General features: G+C 43.6%; 3 protein-coding genes across 5 annotated transcripts in view; 1 reads left to right on the top strand and 2 right to left on the bottom strand.

Annotated features, from left to right (window-relative positions):
* Nucleotides 1–293, bottom strand: part of NMD3 (NMD3 ribosome export adaptor) — a 9,535-nt gene extending 9,242 nt beyond the window's left edge. The window contains exon 1 of the mRNA XM_080409549.1: nt 187–293. Coding sequence (XP_080265675.1) covers nt 187–230 — 44 coding nt within the window. The 5' untranslated portion in view covers nt 231–293. The remainder of the gene's footprint in view (nt 1–186) is intronic.
* OTOL1 (otolin 1) overlaps nt 1–19,027 on the top strand; it is a 64,294-nt gene that overhangs the window by 155 nt on the left and 45,112 nt on the right. The window lies entirely within an intron of this gene.
* Nucleotides 286–19,027, bottom strand: part of SPTSSB (serine palmitoyltransferase small subunit B) — a 28,080-nt gene continuing 9,338 nt past the window's right edge. For both annotated transcript variants that reach the window (XM_080409557.1, XM_080409556.1), the window contains exon 2: nt 286–18,809. In XM_080409557.1, the coding sequence (XP_080265683.1) occupies nt 18,536–18,778 (243 nt within the window). In that variant the 5' untranslated portion in view covers nt 18,779–18,809 and the 3' untranslated portion in view covers nt 286–18,535. The remainder of the gene's footprint in view (nt 18,810–19,027) is intronic.

The following is a 19,027-nucleotide window of genomic DNA, read 5'->3' on the forward strand; positions in this document are numbered from 1 at the left end:
AATTTCAGTTTTAAGAAAAGCGGTAGCTCAGGAGAGTCGCGTGTGCATGTGTGTGTGTGCGCGCCTCCCATCCCCTCCCCCCGCCGCGGCGGTGTATGCCCGCCCGGCCGCCTGCCCCCGCAGCAACGCGGAGGCCGGCCCACCAGCACCCCGCCGCCCCGGGGCCCAACCGCCGGGACCGCTTACATGTTGCCGTGAGCGGGGGCCGCCGGCCCCGGGAGGTACTCCATGGCGGCGGCACGGCCCGCTTTCCGGGCGGCAGAGGAAGGGGCGGGGGCGGCAGAGGAAGGGGCGGGGGCGGCGGGGCCGGGCGGGACAGGGCGGCCGCAAGATGGCGGCCCCGGCTGCGGGCGGGGTGTGGCCGATGCTGGCCCGTCGCGCCGTAACAAAAGCTTGAAACATTAATTCATTTTTCTTTAAAAGTCGTGCGATTTGAGCCACCCGCCTCCCTCCCCCGCTGCTGTTGTTGCAGCAAATGGCGGGAGTACGGGACAGCCTCGGCGGCTTCTTGTATTCTTCCCATGGCCGATAGATATATGCCCTGATTTATTATTTTTTTTTTTTTCTTCATGGAAATGTGCTGCATCATTTATTAGCATGGGGACTAACTGGAGGGGTATTGCACATCCGCAGATCCCGCTGAAATGGGGGTGAACTGGTGTGGTCAGCAATACCCGAGGGGTGGCCCTTTTCAACTAATTAATTCTTACAGGTTGCTGCTAATTTATCTTCAAGAAACACTTGCTTCGAAGCAGTTTTATCATTGTTTCAACCTATGTGTCGATTATGGCTGGGCGTCTCCAAATACTTCTTTAAGTGCATTGTAAAAAGAATTTGCAACTTTGGTGGAAAGAGTAAGGATGGGGATGCTTGTCATTAACTTTTTATTACTTTCATTACTCATTTTGAAAAAACTATTATCGTTTGCTTCAGAATTGACTAGCTACCTTTTGCATCTGCTGGCAGCTTCTCATCACTTTGTGGAAATGGGTAAACCCAAAGTTCCTGAGCTTCTCCCCTTGTTTAGCCTTCCTGTGTCTGAGCAACGAGATCACTTTTCTTTGGAGAAGATACAGATTATAGATTATATACAATAGGTTGTACGATGGTGCAGGCGCTTGTAAATGAAGAAACACACAGCTACTCCAGCTGGGGATTCAGTGTTGATTTGAAATCGTTATCAGGCATGGATGAGTAAGAGTCCTCATCTTGTCACTGATCTATAAAGGATCAGTCCGTGATAATTATTAGATACCTTTAATTCACTGTTAGGCTGTGAGACTGGCCCCGGCCGCTGCGAGTTTCTGAAGGAAGGATGCAGTTTCCAGAGTAGAATAACAGGACGGTACTGTAACTGATGGCGATAATTTACTGACCTTTTTTCAGAAGTTCTTAGCGAAGCCTTTTTGGATTTTGAGACAATTTAAAGTAATATTTTACAAAATAATAAATAATCAGAGTTCACTTTCCAGACAGGTGCTTGTCTTCCAGTACAAAAAAAGACTCGATGAACTGGAGTGGGTTCAGCAGCAGTCACTGCGGTGGTCAGGGCTGGAGCACTTTCCCCCCAGGGTGGGAGCAGAGGGACCAGGGCTGGTTCAGGCTGGAGAAGAGATGGCTTTGAGGGAACCTAAGAGGGGCCACCCTGACCCATGAGGAGGTCATGGAGGAGAAGAAGCCAGGTTCTTCCCAGTGGTGCATGGTGGGTGGATGAGAGGCAACAGGTGTCAGTTGAAACAAGAAAGATTCAGAGTGGTTTGAAGAAAAACTTCACTATGAGGACAGTCAGGAGCTGGAGCATGTTGTCTATGGAGTTGTGCAGTCTCTGTCCTTGGAGGGTGTCAAGTCTAAGCTGGTTATAACACCAAGCAACCTGCTGTGGCTTCATATTTGACCCTGCTTCGAACAGGAGCTTGAGGACAACAAACCTCCTGAAGTCCCTTCCAGCCTGCCTGATTCAAAACAATTAATAGCTGTCTTTTCAAGGTATAAGTTAAAGCTTAAATACCAAATATCCAAGCCTGGCACCAAGTAAGCAGCACCAAGTTTCTCCTCTCTGCTCCACCCATCTACCTTCTCTGAAGGATTGATCGTTACTTCCCCTTCAGAAAGAGGCTTTGAGTTTCCCCAGGGGAGAACAGCAGGACAACAAATACCTTTCTTCCACAGACTATTGCTAATACAGCTTACCTGCAAAGCTAAAAAAAACTTTATGGTGAGATTGTTGCCAACTACACCGTTGTAATTCACTAATGAAGAGTTGCGTAATACTTTGGTTTAGGAGAAGGTGTTGGTACAATCTGTTTGGTTTAGATTCCATTCGTGGTGTACAATAACCAACCATTCCCTTTAGAAAAGAGGAACTGTCATTAAGTTATGTTTGTGGGTCAGCGTCTGTTTTCTGCAGGTTTATAGTTAGGATGGAGAAGAGTAGAGCTGAATTGCATCAACACATCGTGTGTGGCTTATTTAATGCAGTAATAACCTGATGGAAAGGAAGAGTTGTTTTGATTGCTTTAAAGTTGCTTTGGGGACTGAAAATCACAGGCTGTCGAGCTGTCTGACTTGTTTTTTCTTCTTTGGCACATTTTTCTTTGATGGGCTGCTTGTGTTCACAGACTGTTACTCCTGTTCCTTTGAAATTAAGTTTCTTTGCAGACCTCCCTGGACTCTTACTGTGGACTATATTAAAAATAAGAAAGGAAAAAGCAAAAAAAAAAAAAAAAAGTGTTCCCCTGCACTGAAGTTTCATTTCTATACTCTTCAGAACCCCTGCTGCACAGTGGGTATTATAGAGTTTTTACTTTCAAGCCCTGATGAATCACTCAATCTCACTCAATCTTTGGTGTCTTTGATTTATGAAATAATACACTTCCTGTGAATTCCAGGCTGTCACTTGGCAAGTCTCACATTGCAAGGGGGGTAGCACAAAGCCTGCCATTAATGGGAGCCCAGTGTTCTGTGAAGTTGCTGGGAGGAGAATTTGATCCTAATAATACTTTAAGTGTTTCCACTGCAGATATATTTTCAACTGCAGTTTTCTCTGCTTTATTTTGGTGCTAATATGTAGAGGAGTTATAGAGGACTGTATGAAAAATTTATTTGTAAAAAGGTTGTAGTGATTGTTAAAAACATAAGGTATGCAATGTTGAAAAAAAAAAAAAAAGGGGGAATTGTGGAAGAATGAAGCTGGGTTAATTATCATTGGTAATATGCAGCTGTGGGCTGGCTTCAGGGGCGGCGGTTGGCTGATGTAGATAAGGTGCAGCTGTGGCTGGTTCTGTTAAGAGGTTGGGCAGCTGAGAGAGGAAGAGCAGCTGAGGAAGAGAGAGGATGAAGAAGCAGAAAGAGAACATACGCCCTGGAAGAGGAGAGACTAGGAGAAGGCAGCAGAGGGGCTGGCATGAAGAGTGTGTTGGTATGTGATTGTAAAAGACCTTGTTGTAGCTGGCTAGTTTGGAGAGTGCTGCGACACTAATATACTAAACACTACCTTAGCTTAAGGCACGGCCACCGTCTACTGCCGGTTAGTATGAGAGCCACGTTGTTTGTAGTCATCAAGGTCCTTTGTATTGCTTCTGTAAGCTCTTGTTGCCCTCTGACTTCCACCCATCCAAGTAAAATTTGTTTCAAACTGTCAAAATATTGCTATAGTCTTAGCAGTGCTTCTGAAAGATTTTACTTTTTTGTACACAATTAACAAGATAAAAAGCAGACTGCAGAATTCCCTGAGCACTTTAGCAAGGGTAGGTCTGGATGTCAGAACTTACTATGTGGACTTTGGCCATGGGGTGTGGGCTGAAAGATTTCACTATCTCTTCCTAGTGAGGATCTAGTATTCAAAGAAAAGCCGGTATTACTGTAGTTGTTGAGATGGTTGATATTTCCTCTAAACTGGAGGCGTTTTTAGGAATGGGTTTATGGGTAAGACCTTACTTACTATAGGCTGGCACTAGCCAGAGATCTGACATCTTAGGAAATCATTTATGCTGCAAATCATTTAAGAGAGGGTCAGATTTGCGTAGGCATGAGTATTAATCCCGTAGGCTATCAATTTCTTCTTAGCATATGATTGCCACATGTCTATGATAATGCCTGTAGAAAAAATGATGGACATGGGTGTATTTTCCAGACCTGTTGAGCCACAGCAGCTTGATTTGTGGTAGTCCAGATCAGTCTTTTAAAATAATAGACTACATCTGGGAAGACTGCAGAGTATTTTTGCCATTGTATGCTAGTTACCATCTTACTGATACTGCAGCCAGACTCAAAGGAGCCATGTGGGATATCTGACAGGGCTGGTGTGCCTTCAAAACCAGACATGCCTTTTCCTTACTGCCCTACCAGCCACGAAGGGACTGTGTAAGAGGCACAGAAGGAGACCCCAGGTTCGAAAAAAACAGTGCGTAAGTACATTTGTGTGATTCTTCACTGTTCTGTACATATGTGGGGCAGTCACACTTGTAGCAGTCAATATAAAACTATAGCGTGGAAACAGAAAAACTGGATTTGAGAGTGTTCAGTTGTAGGGTGGTGTAAGTGACTGGGGGAACGTAGGGCGGGAAGAAAACTGAGTGTGCCCAGTTGCTGTTTTAAACAGGCCAAAGAAAGATGTGGGGGCTGGATTTCAAGCCAGTCTGGATGCGCTGCTGCATGTGTGCTGTTGGCTTCGTTTTCGTTCATTCTCACTGAAACAGCCACGTGCTGCATAATGGCATATGTGAGACAGAAGTAAGAAAGTGGCAATAACTGCTTACCTTCTTGGGAAAAAACCTACAGGAATTATACCTCTAATGTGAGCTGAGGCCTTGAGTGTTTTTTCCGTTCCCTACAAATATCTCTGGAGCTGTTATCTAAAGTGCAAGATGGTAACTCGTCAGGACATTTCAGTTTTCACAGCTCCATTTAATTTCCCTTTTCACCCAGGAGCTGCAGGAGTTGTAAGAGCATGTACAGGCACTGCTGTGAATTTAAAGGAGGCTTTGTAAATTCTGGCAGCTTGGGTGATAAAGCTGTCAGTTCTCCACCACCAGCTACTCTTGTACTCATGATGGAGGGTGGAAGGGGTGAGGGGTGAAAAATGTTGTTCCCCCTTCTGTGACTGCTGCGGTCTAAAACTGCATGGGCATTTCAGAGTATGACTGGTTGCATGGAGTTGTTAATTACTCCTTAGGATTCCCTAAGGTCAGAAGCATAGTAAGCAGTGTGCATAAGTTTTTATTTTACATTTTTTCTTTGCAGAATTTGGAGATACAGAGTGATTTAAATGTTTTGTCACTTTTTTCCGTTTGGATTTATAGGGTAGGATGAGAGCATCTGGCAAATAAACACTTGGTTTGAGGAGTGTGTACTTGCTAAGCCTCTGCATCTGTGTCTGCGCAGAGCTTGCTTGTTCAAATAGGGAAGGCACAGCATTACCGTAGCATCAGTCTGAATGCTGCAGTAATCACGAAAGGGCAAGCAGAAGCCCTGCTTTTCAGTGGCCCAGGTCCTACAAGCTTCTCTGTCCTGTGCATCTTTCCTTTGTGCAGGACTGTTTTGAAATATGTTGAGGTCCATGTAGTTTCTCCAGAGACTGAGGGCACAGACAAAGGTTGTACAGTGAGGTTTTATTTATATAACTCAGTTTCTTCTAATTTCAGTTACAGAATCAGAAATTATGAGTTAAAATATGTATAAAAAGCATCGTGTAGAAATACAGAATTTATTAATTGACAGTGTGTACAGTACACCCATCTCATTTATAGAACTCTAATAATTAGGGCAGTTGTATAATTAATTCAGTCATCAGTATAATTAATTCAGTTATCAGTCTATATACTTTATTACATCCTAGAATGAGCCTTTTCTCTCTTGCATTAATTTTATCGCTATCAACAGCTGTGGCAATTTTTTAAGTGTCATTTTACCCTGATTCATCTGTTGCAAGAGGTACATATATTTCAATAAACATTATTTTTAATCCCATTAATCCAGAAACCAGTCATCAGAATGATTTGTAGAAATGGAGACAGTATAGAGAAAGACCTTTTCTGGATGGGTACTGCTGCTAAAGGTGTGAATGGCTACTAACGAAAAATATTTTTTTTGCCTATTGCTGTCCCGTGGGGAATCTCCTGACCCTGTCCTTTGCACCAGGAATGGTCCTTGCCACTGGATTCACACCTCTAAGCCAGTAGAAGTGTAAACAGAAAAGAAGCGATATTTTTTGCTAGTAGTGAGCTGTGTGGTGAATTTAGACATTTGCTTGAATCTTACACCTAGTGGAAAAGCATATCAGTTTGCACTGATGTCTTCTCTTTCCCTTTTCTGATCTTTCAATGAGTATTAACTGTTATATTTATGGTATGTATTAGTTTTCTGCTCTTACTGTTATATTCTTTAGGGTCTGTATAATCCATTACCATAAGCACACTACTTGATCTTGTGCTGTGTTGTTTCATTTCTATTCATTAAGCTATCCAAATATTTAACTGACGTGCACACCAGCATTTGAATTCTATGAATGGCACTGAACTCATATGCAAGTCAAGATGAGTTTATCCTAAGATTTGTAATAGATTTTGTATCCGATCTTTAGAAGTACTGCTTAGTCCCCAAGCTTCCAAAGAATACCAAAGTTGCAGCATTGAAAGGACCTGTGTGATATGTAAGGAAAGCAAGCACACTGTATCTGACAGGTTTAATACAGGTTTGCTGTCATTCTTCTATGCAGATGACTGGGCCCTTGGGTAAATAGCTGTGTGTAGTTTGCATGAAAGCTCGAGTGCTGAGGCAAGAAAAGGCAGGACAGCCTTTGTGGAGGTGTGCCAGCCAGAACAGCTGGCTCACAGCAGCTTAATTTTCAGTAGAAACGTCAATAAATGGAAGAAGCATAGAACGATAAATTAATGGGAAAGATATTCCTGTGATTAATTTAACAGACACCTGAGGTCACTATTCCCTCACGTAAACTGTATCCAGGAAAGGAGGTGGTGAAGCTACTAGTGGAGCTTCTGGGACCTATTGACCAGTCAGCTCTGCTCTGACCTTCCAACAAACAGGTTTTGTTCTGGTCTGGGCTACTGTTTTCATTAGCTGTGTTAATAACTGCTGTGCCAGCAGTTCTCGAAGCTGTAGGAGGTATTCTTGTGTAGGAACAGATTGTGCCTGGTTTGTGTGTGGGGCAGTAACTCCCAGCTTCCAAATAGAGTATGACCCAGATCTAGCTCCCAGCAGGGACCAGCAGGTGCTTCGCTGACCAGGAGGTATCTTCCCCCATGTACAGCCGGGCCTCCTGCCTGCCCCTGCGTCATGAGCCCCAGGAGGGGTGTCCTCACATCTTCTCCCTGGAGGATTGCTCTTCTCTGCTGTTTCTCCTGTGCAGCTTTGCATTTGGTTGAGGTTTTAATCAGACATTGCCAAGTGGCCTGTTCCTGTAGGAAAGAAGGGCTCTCATTGCCTTTCTGGATTGCAGCTGTGAAGTTGCATACGAGTCATTTCAACAACACAGAGCTGGCAGAGCTGTGCTTCAGCAGATGTACTGCTGTTCCAACTTGTCTTCCTTCCATGGTCCCAAGGAGCAGTATGAATGGGAGGAATAACATTAGCTAATTCTGTTGGGACATGACACTTGCAGGGGCTGCTTTCTGTGAGATAATCTACACTAAATGTACTGAGATAATGCTCCAGTTATTTTCCAGTTCTTGCCTAGTTCTTCAATTCCTTGTGAGGAATCCAATTAGTAATCCAATTTATAGTATGAGCCACAAACATTATTACTGTTGAACTTCAGAGGCAGGAACAAAGAGAGCCGAGAAGAAACTTCTTTTGAATAGCTTTGCAACAGAGATGGGCGTGTTGGACACTTTCAGCTGATTGATAGATAAAACCCGTGCGTTGCATCGTCGGGCTTCAGGGAGCTTCGTGGCAGCACACACAGCCGTGGTTTGGGTTCCTTGTGACTAAGCCATGTGTTCCAGGAAACTGGCATGTAGGAATGCTCTGACCCCGTGCAGGGCATGCTTCTTGCGCGGTGTTTGCCAGCGCAGCAGCCTCTCGCAGGGGTGCCCAGGCTGACCTGTAACACCGGCCGGGGGCTGTGCGAACCCAGCCCTGCTGCTGCAGGCAGGGGCACTGCGGTGGGTGCACGCAGTGGTTTTGCACTGCAGGGTATCCTCTGCTTTCTCAGTTCCTGAAGCCCTTTAAGAATCACTGCTGTGTTTGCTGTGGGATAAGCAACAGGTGAATTTATCTTAGTAGCCTTTTAAAAATTGAAATAAGCCAAACGATGAAGTTGCTTGAATTGAGCTGCTTGAACAAAAAGACATCCTAGAGTCATGAAACAGGATCTTCTTCTGCGTATTACAAAGGAAAATCCTCCTCATGCTAATTTCTATTCTTCAACAGCTTCCTGTCACCCTTTTTGTGTTTATCAAACATCACAGCTTGTTTCTTGATAATCACAACCCCCCAAGATTTTAGTTTATTGTCAGGACAACTTCAGCAGCGCAGCCTTTATGCTGTCTTATCAATGTACTGTATGGTCAGAGAAACTCTTTTTGCTAATTAATTCCCCATTGCATTTTAATACTTAGCTATTCTCCCGAGATTGCAAAGTATTCCTCTTTAAAAGAGGAGTGACAGTTGTAGTGTGGCACTGTTAGCTTGCAGTTTTTCTTTTTTAGTGTAAAAGATTGTGATGGGTCTTGTTACTCAGTTCAGCTCTCTTTACCTGGGTTGGGGAACAGCTATGGCAGAGACTGAGTTTTAAGGAAAAGTGTGGACAGGAGCCAGGAAGTGTTGCTTTAGTACTGGTATGTTTGTTACCTGTACTGGGATGCACTAGACCTGAACCTCAGACGAAGAAATAATTGTTTTAAAAAGGTAAATATTTGCTCATTGGAACATGATAGGGATCTTGGAGACTATTGTATAGTAGCTGTTTGCTTTCCATTTGCACATTGTGTCTGTTAAAAACCAGTACATAAATATTATGGGTGATGTTGACATTTCCTAGACTTGCCTTGCTCGAGCTGGCTGGAGACAAACCAGAAGAAGCCAAAAAACAGTTCAGTGAACTTGCTCTAGAAACAAACCCGTATCCCTTGTCTTTTGGCTGGGATGTGCACTGCTTATCTTCCCTCCATCACTGCTTTTGAGGGTCAAACAGCGGCCAGAAGTATCGTGGAAGGAGTTACGTGTTTCGATGTGGGTGGAAGATTGATAGTTTATAGGGGAGAAGGAGGAGTAAGGGCAAGTGTTGAGAGGACAGGGCCAGGCTCTTTTCAGTAGCATCCAGCGACAGGACTGGGGGCAGCAGACACAGACTGCAACAGAGGAAGTTCCACCTGAATACGAGGAAAAATGCCTTTACTTTGAGGGTGAGAGGGCGCTGGCACAGGCTGCCCCGGGAGGCTGTGCGGTCTCCTTACTGGAGACATGCAAAACTCTCCTGGACGCGGCTCTGTGCAGCCTGCTGTAGGAGAGCCTGCTCTAGCAGGGGGTTGGAATGGGTCATCTCCAGAGGTGCCTTCCAATCCCAACCATTCTGTGATTCTGTGAAAGGAGACTTTGGTGGTGGAAATGGAGATAAAACAAATGGAAACAATGATCCAGATTTGCAAGGGGGCCATGTGGAGCCAACTGGAAAGGGTAGGGAAGGAAGATGATCAAAGACTACGCTACCGGATGAGTTGCCTTGCACCAGACTGGAGCAGCCTGAGGTCTGCTGTAAGGCATGGCTTCTCTGGAGTGCAGCGGGGGAGAGGTGGAGTGGCTCTGCTTTTGTCCAGGCTTGATGCCTTCTTCAGTAAACTATGGTAATATTCCAGCAGTTACTATGCCAACCTTGCATCACTGGAAGTGTCTTCTGAGGCAGGGCTGCACTGCAAAATAGTCCAATTCAAAGGGACAGAAAGAACTTGAGAACTAGTCTGTGTGACTGTAGGTAATTTGTGCCAGTAAGTGTGGACTGATAAATGAAAATTGCATAAACAGTCAGGAAAAAGGAGGAGGACAGGGTACTCTGTCCACCCAGGGCTCCACCAGGCCACTTGAACATTTTAGCATTAGACGCCTTTCCAGTGGTAGCCTAGGACATTGCTGAAGTAGCAGGTTTGATATATGTAATGGCAGTTAGCAGTCTTTCTTGGCTTTTTTCTTTTTTCTTTTTTTTTTTTTCCCTTGGGACAGTCTTCTATGATGGTATATGCATTTTATAATTATTCATCAAGGCAAATTCTCAGAGAGAGGTGTTGCAATTTTAGTGGGTTGAAATATTCTTTGCACCGCTCCCATCTTGCTGGCACATGCACAACATGGAGATCCAACACGTTGCTATTAAAAGATGTCTGTGTAGGTATTGCTCAGCTATAAAATTGCAAAACCGGAACTTTCTGTATGTATGAGAGACTTTTAATATAAAGGCACTGACTGTAGATGGCTGGTTTTGAGTGGAAACTTCCAAAGCTGAAATGAATGCTTGCAGCTCATGATTTATTTAGGAGTATATGCATTTATATAAAAGATGACCTCAGTGATGCTAGTTTTGCTGTTGAAGATTTCTTGGGAAAAACAGGCCGTGTACCCAGCCAGGGCTGCTGCAATAACAGTGCTTCAGTGCCCAGGCTCTGCATTCTGATAAGAATGTTTGGATGGAGTGGATTTTAGAGGGCACAGTAATTCTGAATAGGAAGTTGATACTGAACTGCATATGGGGCTCTAAGGTATTCTGGTGCCACCAAAATGTATCTGTCATAAGGAGGAGCTTTTGGATATCAAAGTACTCAGATTATTGGATAGCACGAGTCATGTCTAGCCAGATGTGAAAGGCTTCAATACAGGAAGCACTTGGCATTTCTTGATGTTTCTCCACTCTGTGAGACAGCAGGGGCAGCACTAGATGTAGGTATGTGCACGTCAGTAGTGGATTTCATCAAGTTGTGCCTTTTATTCTCATGTGAGGAGAAATATTGGAAAGGGGAGTAAAAAGTATTCATCTGTGATGTGGAGAGGGCTTCTTGGCATCTGAGTATTATTTATCTTGAGTGAAATATCTGGTATGTCCTGTACTTCCCCTGGGCAAGGCACCAGCACATATGGAGTTGGATGCGTCTACTTGGTTTACAATCTTTTTTCCAGCTGTTACTTCATAAATCACTCAGTCTCTGTGCATTTGGCAGATAATTATGTATATGCGCTACCAGGCATCTCTTGTTGTGCAATTTGCAGCTGTGGAAAATGCAAAGAACTGATACAAGCTCTTTCCTCTGCCAGGCTGATGGGTGAGGCTGTTTGCTGTGCCTTGTCACCCCATTTTTAATTGCATTGCTGCAATCCTATTACAGCCCTCTCTGACATTAGGGTGCTTTATTCTGAGCCTGGCCCTGCTTGTTTTGTGTCAAATACTCCATGATGTACATTTTACCTGCGTTTTCTTTTCCTGCTATTTTTTTAATATCTAAAGATCAGATTCATGGCATGTGACTTATCCTTGAATGTGACCTTCAAACAATGAAATATTTCTGATCTACTCCATGATTATGAAGCAAAGATAGAAGCTGACAATATGTCTATTCCTAACGCTGCCACAATTTACCTTCGTTTCCTTTCCTTCTCCCTCTTTGCTCAGTCATTGTAAGCAAAGCAGAATCTGATTTTTTTTTTTTTTTTCATACAGACTTGCCAGATTTACCCTATCCTCCTCCATACAGATATTTCCACTCTCCTCTTTGTCCTGGTTCTTGGCTTTTTTTTCTTTTCCCTGAGCATGTCTTAGCAGTAGGATACATATTTTGATACAAAGGTATGCATGCATCTTTTTTTAGTTTCACTTTTAAACATAGACTGATGTATCTTGGCAATTGAGGGGGGCTATAGCTTATATTGGGCCACATGAAACAATTTCTACAGCCTATTTCTAGCTCTTACTCTAAAGGAGACCTCAGTTATCCTGGTAACAGCTCCAGGACAGCCCCACTTTGGGGCTGACTGTGCTGAAACACTAGAATCAGCAGAGTTTATCAGCTCTTACCTGTCCTGATGTAGCAACTGCTGAAAGCAGCCTCTGAAATAAGGGTGGAGCAGACACCAATGATGAGAAGTATGAACTCTCAAGAGTTAATGCCTACCTCCGCCTGTGAATCATAGCCTTACAGGTAGGGAGTTTCCGTATAAGTTGTCTGCGGATCTTTTCATAACTTGGACTCCTCAAATTCAGGCCAAATATTGCTTACTTTAAGGAATAAAGAAATTAAGGACAAAATTGATCATGTTTTGGACCAGAGTGTCTTTACTTAGTTCAGGCTTCCTTCCTGTAAGGAGAGGGTTTTCATTTCAGCTCTCGCTGCTGGAGTTGTGGGACAAGCTCTGTGCTGTTGCTGTGCACTTGGATCTAGCCTTTGGAGGACCTCGGGAACGGTACAGGCATCTGACATCCTCTGTGAGCTGACAGACACTGATAGTACGCTGAATTTTCAGTTTCCTGAGATTTAAGGAGGTTTATTTTCCCACAACATGTTGGCAATTTCAGCTCCCTTTATTCCTTTGACTGCAACAAGTTTGCAGCAGGGCTGCATGGTGGGTGAAGTTTGCTGTGGCTGTAGGAGCTGGTGATCTGCACTTTTTAGAAAGAGTCTGGCTTTCCGGCTGACCCGTTTTTTGAGTTTCTGATCAGGCTTGGCTTGGAGGGAAGTACTGATACGATCAGAATAAGGTACTTCAAGGGTTGTGCTGGAAAGTTCTCCAGGCAGCTGGAGAGCTTAGTGCAAGCTAAGAAGCACCAAGTAATTTAGCAGGCAAAAGAGACAGGTTTGGTTTTTAGTTGTGATTTTGTATCTACTTTGTCTGACAGAACATCCCACAATCTTTCTGGAAATAATGAGGAGCCCACCTGGTTTGGGAGGTGTAGGAGGGGGTGTGGGAATGCCATGGGGCGGTAGGATGGAGGGGCGCACCCTTTTTCATGCGGTGTGCCCTATGCTGATCTCAGGGAATAGATGGGACTATGATTTCCTCCTCCTCTGGGGATTAATGTCAGCAGCAGAAACTTCTTCAAAGCAGGAGGGGTGTGAAACAACAGTCACGCACTGCTTGGACAACCTTTAATCCCATCTGGGACAGCAACAGCAGCAAAAGTCACTTTCCCAGGAGGGCGAGCCAGATGCGGCCACAGCTCTCGGGGAGACTGGCAAGCTGCTGGCGGGGCCGTGGGGCAGGGAGACACAAGAAGCTGATGTCTCCTGCTGTCCTGTAACCCCACTGCCACATGCTTTCTTGTCTCTCAAGAAGGTAACCAGTACTCCAGAAGGGGGTGGTTATCTTTGTCATGGTTTATCACTGAACTCTGCTGTTGTCAATACCTAGATGCACAAAGGGAGTCCAGATAAATGAATTGTTGCCTTATCTTGACTAGGAAGACTTCTGGAGTTACCAGAGAGAAATGGGCTCCATGCAAGAAGCAGTTTGTGGTAAGATAACTTGCTGATGATATAGCTGTGGTTTGGTATTTCAGGAGTAAATAATTAAAATTACTTGGGTATGGGTTGACTCGTGCACTGTGAGAGGACAGCGCTTCTTTTGATGCAACATTGATCGTTTTTGTGTGATTATGAGAAAATTATGACAAGTTCAGTAATATTTAATTTGGAAATTAGCCTTTTCTGCTTTAATATTCAAATGCTCATCCTGGCACACTGCCACTTGTCCACATCTCTGCCCCAGAGTGCAGTAATCCATCTGCGAGAATTGTCCCAATTCCGGCACGCACATTCCAGGGCTGTGTGAGTGTGATTTGCAGTTTGTATGGTTCTGCTGGTTGTTACTACACCCTACTGTACTTCTTTTACAGTGGCTTAAATAGTTGGGTTATTTTTTTCCTAGTAATTAGGGAAATTAAATTCTAGAAATGGAGCATTGCCTTGGTAAGAGGTGAAGGGAGGCAGACACAATGCATCGTATTCACAGTCCTCCTTGGTATGTGCTGTGTGCTCACTGGGCAGGGCTAATTCTGCGCGTACAATATCAGGACAACATCTGTCCTTTGCAGCAGAAACTTCCTGCCGTGGAGATTGGAGTGATTTCCCTTTACATACCAATTTTAGTTGTAGGCAAGTTTCTAAGAGGTACCTCTGTGGAGGCACATTTCTCACACCTTAGTTTTTGCATGCTCTTGATTATTGCTGTTTGCTCTTTTGGAAGGTTTATCTAAAACGGAGCCTTTATAAAAATGATTATTTAAAATACATTAATAACATTTTTCACTTGATAAAACCTTTAGGGCCTTTTTACCTTTAACCATAACTGTGTATGAATCATTGTAAGTGAAAAGAATAATAATTTTTTTTTTGCTGAATTTGCATCCAATGTAAGAATCTTAAATGATGGCCAAATAACAGCAATAATAAAACTTCAGGAAAACACCACTGTACCTAAAAATCCTTGAGATTTCAAAACTTCATAAACTCAATGTCTCATTTTTCAGGGAATTCCATATAGATGAAATCAGACACTCAGATGATGGCCTGTCTCTACAAGTGACTGGTTTGAACCCAGGTGCCGTGAAGTTGTGTGGGAAAAGCAATGGCAGTGCATCCCTGCCAGCTGCCTGGGACTGTTTTGCCAGTCTTTTCTAGAAAGATCAAAAGAAAGGATGGAAATAGAGCTTTCTCGTTCTTCTGTTGAGTAAGCAGTCAGGCAGGAGCCACTGTAAGGTGTTCTGGGGGTATGAAAAGGACTGGGAATATCACGCTTCAAATAAGTTAGCACCACATTTAGTCACTGCTCACATAAGCAGAGTTTAGTTGGCAGCTGATCATTGGAGATGTCTGTATCCCACTGATGATCCTCTGAGCTATAAACTGCTGCTACCCTCTTGGAAGCTTTGCGTTTTAGTTCATGTGATCAAAGGTGTGCATGAAAATAACTTAGAAGTCGGCCTGTTAGATGTGCAGAGTCACTGGTGGCAATGCTGATCCCTGTTTCCTGTGCAAGACCGCCACTCAGGAAAAGGTCCCTGGGAAGCTTTTTTTTAATAGTCTTGGGTAAAGGCTGCCTGGAGGGGCTTCAGGGGGAGTCTTCTAGAGGTTCTGGGCGTGTGTGTGTGTAGTTGCCCTCAGTAATGGATTTGGGAGGTGATCCATGAAATTGGCCAGGAAACCTTTACAGCAGGATAAATGCTAGCTTTGATTAAATGAAATTAAGAAAATGAATTTTGAACAAGGGAGGTGTGGTGCTGGCCAGCTGAGCCCAAAGATTTCTTGGCGTTTAATTTAATGATGCATTTGTACTTTCAGGGTGGATGCAACTGGAACTGGTTCATCTCCCTTTCTGCTTTCGTTTCATTTATCACTGTTGGATTATTGGTCCTGTTTACTCTTAACATAGTCCTTTCATTTGCTTTCTTTGGTGTAAAAACTTCCAGCTGCTGTGCTCAGCCTGAACTGCAATTAGCATAGGGTAATAATGGAGCAATTAACTAAAATTAACATGGAGTAATAATGAAGCAGGAGAAGAGAGTGCCCTGCCAAGGTGTTTTATAAAGAGCCCAACACTATACCCTTCACGATGGAGTTGGTGCCCATATGCTGTACGTACCGAGCCGTCTGCTGGAGTTACTGGCAGCCCTCCGAAATGCCACCCTCCTCCTGCAGCCTGTGGCTGTTACAGCAAATGGTGCTCCCATGTTGGTGTGCAGATGTAATCAGATGAAAACCTCTTTCCATCGTGTATGAACGGCTTCACCTACAAGGAAAATGTTTTCGGAACTGGAGCAGAGTTTCTTTCCTATGCTGTGGTGTGGTCTCAAGCTGTCGGAAGTAGTATCCCACCTCCTCTGTCTTTCAGCAGGGGAAAAATGTTTCTGTTCACTGCTGTGTGCCAAAAATGCTTTGAAATCCCCTGCTGGAACCCACTAATTTTGAATATTAAGTAGGTAGAGTTATTTGAGCTTTTCTAGTAGAAAGGAGAAGTGAAAAGGGTTGGGAAAATCTCAAAAGGCTTTTTGGCAGAGAGAGGTTGTTTTCAGCTGTCTCTTTCCTTCCTGGTGAATACCTCTTGCCCAAAAACTTTAGAATTCAGTAAGGAAGCTGAAGAACGCATACAAAAAAAGTGTTTTCACTTAAGTAAGTCTGCCGGGACCCTCCCAAAGAGAAACTGCTGCTCTTTTCCTCCCTCTTTCGAGCACCTCCTGCACAGCTAAACAGAGATAACCAGAATAAGGAAGAGAAGTGCTTTGCAAGAATCCCACCATGAGAGGTCAGTGGAAATTCCCTCTTCCTGAACAAAGCTGTTTGCTTGTTCTGTTTGCTTTAAGTTAAATGTTTAAATAGCAACATTGTATCGGGGTGTGTGCTTCTTGAGATATGAGACCCAGCCTTTGCATACCTGTAAGGAAGTGTTTTCTCTCATACTCCAAAAAGCAGGTCAGTTGTGTTTGGTGCCATTGGGAACAAATGACCTTTCTGAGAAATTAAAAAAAGAAGATGACGTTGGAAACAGGATTGATGGGGAGATGCCGTGGCATTTACATCGTGACATTATCTAGTAGAGTCTTTTGAGGATAGGATATTGGGAAGTATTTTTGGGTCAAGCAGCAACTTCCTAAGTAAATATTTCAACTTTTTCACCTCCCACATTTGGGCTGTTACTTTTATTCTATGAAAGCAATCACAGAAATTTGCACAGGTACTCAGTGTTTTGTCTCCTCCACTGCTTTATTACTGTAAGTGTGATTACAGCTGGGTACCTCATATTTGCAGGTTAGCAGCTGTGATTAAACTGATACAACAGCTAAGCCTTTGGCTCCTGTATGAGCCTAAACGACTCAATTGTTGTGCCACCAGCATACACAGGTAATCATTGCCATAATTTGAAGCACATCAGTGGCTGTCTGCAAGAGAATTCAGGCGCATCCATGATCTGCTTGTATTGGCAATATGAACAAATGCCTCAGGTGTGAGCCAGCACCTGAACACAGCTAGGAAGTGGGATATGATGAACATGGCCTCTGACAAACAGGAGACCTGTGCATCCCTAAGAGTTGCCTTCAGTACCTCCTGAGCCGGTCCGCAGAGCAGGATCTTTGATGAAGTTTCTAGTATTTTTCTTTTCTTCCCCCGCACCACCAGAGGGAGGAGAGGTCTTGGGCTGGAGGATGACCATGGCAGTCCACACAGGGGTTTATTTAAGGGGGTCTGAAATGTTACCCTGAAACATTTGCAACAAAATAGCCTGTCTGCCATGGTGTCAGCCTGGCCCACGCACATCCTGGGTATTTATGAACAAATAGAAAACACAGGAAGAGCAGAGTCATGCACTGAAATGTTATTTCTGATGAATAAAATTTTATTTTTCTCTGAAAAAACTGCATACACATGTTCAGATCTGTTCAACCGTCAAAACATGTCTTAGTTTCCAAACAGTGTTCTTTTAAGCATGCAGGACCCCACTGCAGCTTGGTAAAGAAGTTATGAGTTGGGTTTTTATAATCCTATAACTGTGCAAACATAATTTGAAAGCTATTTACATTTTTCACCCCTCACTTCTAATAACAGTAGCATCAGCTGTTAGATACATGCACTGTATAGCTATAGCTTATGATTTGGCATTCACATTTGATTTAGGTGTAGAGTGAAAACCAAACAAAACTTCCATTGTTCAAGAAACTCCCTACAGGCAATTATAATAAATCTAATTTCTTCTTTATAAAGGAGATCTCTTTAAGCACTCAGACTTCCCTGCAGTTATGAAAATATTACTTCAGCTGTTTTCTGGATTGTCTTCCTCTGGTGCAGACATGCACTTTGCTTGCCTTGGTGAATGTGAGCAGAAAGAAAAGATGTCTCGGTTTTTATCAGAGAAGGCAGAAGTGCACTGAAACAGAGCCAGTTCTGTGTCTTTCTGTCATTTTCAGTAAACTGCAAGATTACCTATAGTATGTTTTTACTATCTTAGACTATCTGAACTCAGATGAAGCAACTTTGATGCAAAAAGTTGGATTCAAGTTCATACTCTTATTACTTTTGCTTCTCATTTCCTCTCCCATCCATTAAATAACAGAAGTCAATAGCCAGCCAGATATTAATACTCAAATCATGCTGTATTATATTCATGTCTTTACGTTCTCTAACCTGGGTCAAAGAAGGCATGGTATGTTTTGCCACTGAATTCTGTTGGCAGAACTTCTTAGTGCATAATGAGGATAGTACCGCTCCTCACAGCCATCATAAACGGTCTTTGCTGTTTTATACGTGCCAGTGTGATTAAATTAGGGTGCTGAAAGTGGGAGCCGGTTGAATATTAGGTAAACGTGGCATTCCAAGTGATGTTTTCCATTATCTCACAGCAAAAGCTGGCCTGTGTTTCATTTAATGGGAAATGTGCAGCTAGTAGTCGGTGCGTTATTCTGCTTTTCAGTTACGGGAATTAAGCAAGCTTATTTTGTAAGCGAAAATGGTATTTTCACAGCTGCAAAAATGCCTCAGAATTAATACATGTAAGTGAAGAAGACACTGCATCTCACAAGTTGCAAGAGCTGCTGTTCCCTACTCAGGCAAATTCAGTTCACGACAGAAGCCGTGCTTTCAGGCTGCTCTCCAAATATCTGGGAGAAGAACTCAAAAGCCAGGCGGACATGGATGGGGACGAAGACATAAGCTGTGTACACCACCATAGCGAAAACAGTCACAGTGATGGTGTGGAACATGGATCGCTCCCAGGGCTCCAGGACGTAGCTGCAGGTGATCAGTAGGTACTGGTAGTACAGCCAATAGATATAGTCCTTCACATGCTTAATATCCATCTTCAGCTTTCAGTGGTTTTGAGAAGATGACCTGTAATGAGAGAGAAGTCTGGATTACAGCTGCAGTGGGAAGTAAGTCATGGAACTAAACAATGATGCAATGACCATAATTTCAAATTTGATAATGTGTGTAATTGTTACATAAAATAAAGTTCAAATAGAAATAATGCATCAGTGCCATCACCAGCCTCTGCTGCCACGGAGCAGCAGAAAACAACGTTTATCGCTAGCGCCTGCTGCTTGCAGTTA

The sequence above is a fragment of the Falco punctatus genome (genome assembly GCF_963210335.1).
Source record: "Falco punctatus genome assembly, chromosome: 13".
Taxonomy (NCBI): domain Eukaryota; kingdom Metazoa; phylum Chordata; class Aves; order Falconiformes; family Falconidae; genus Falco; species Falco punctatus.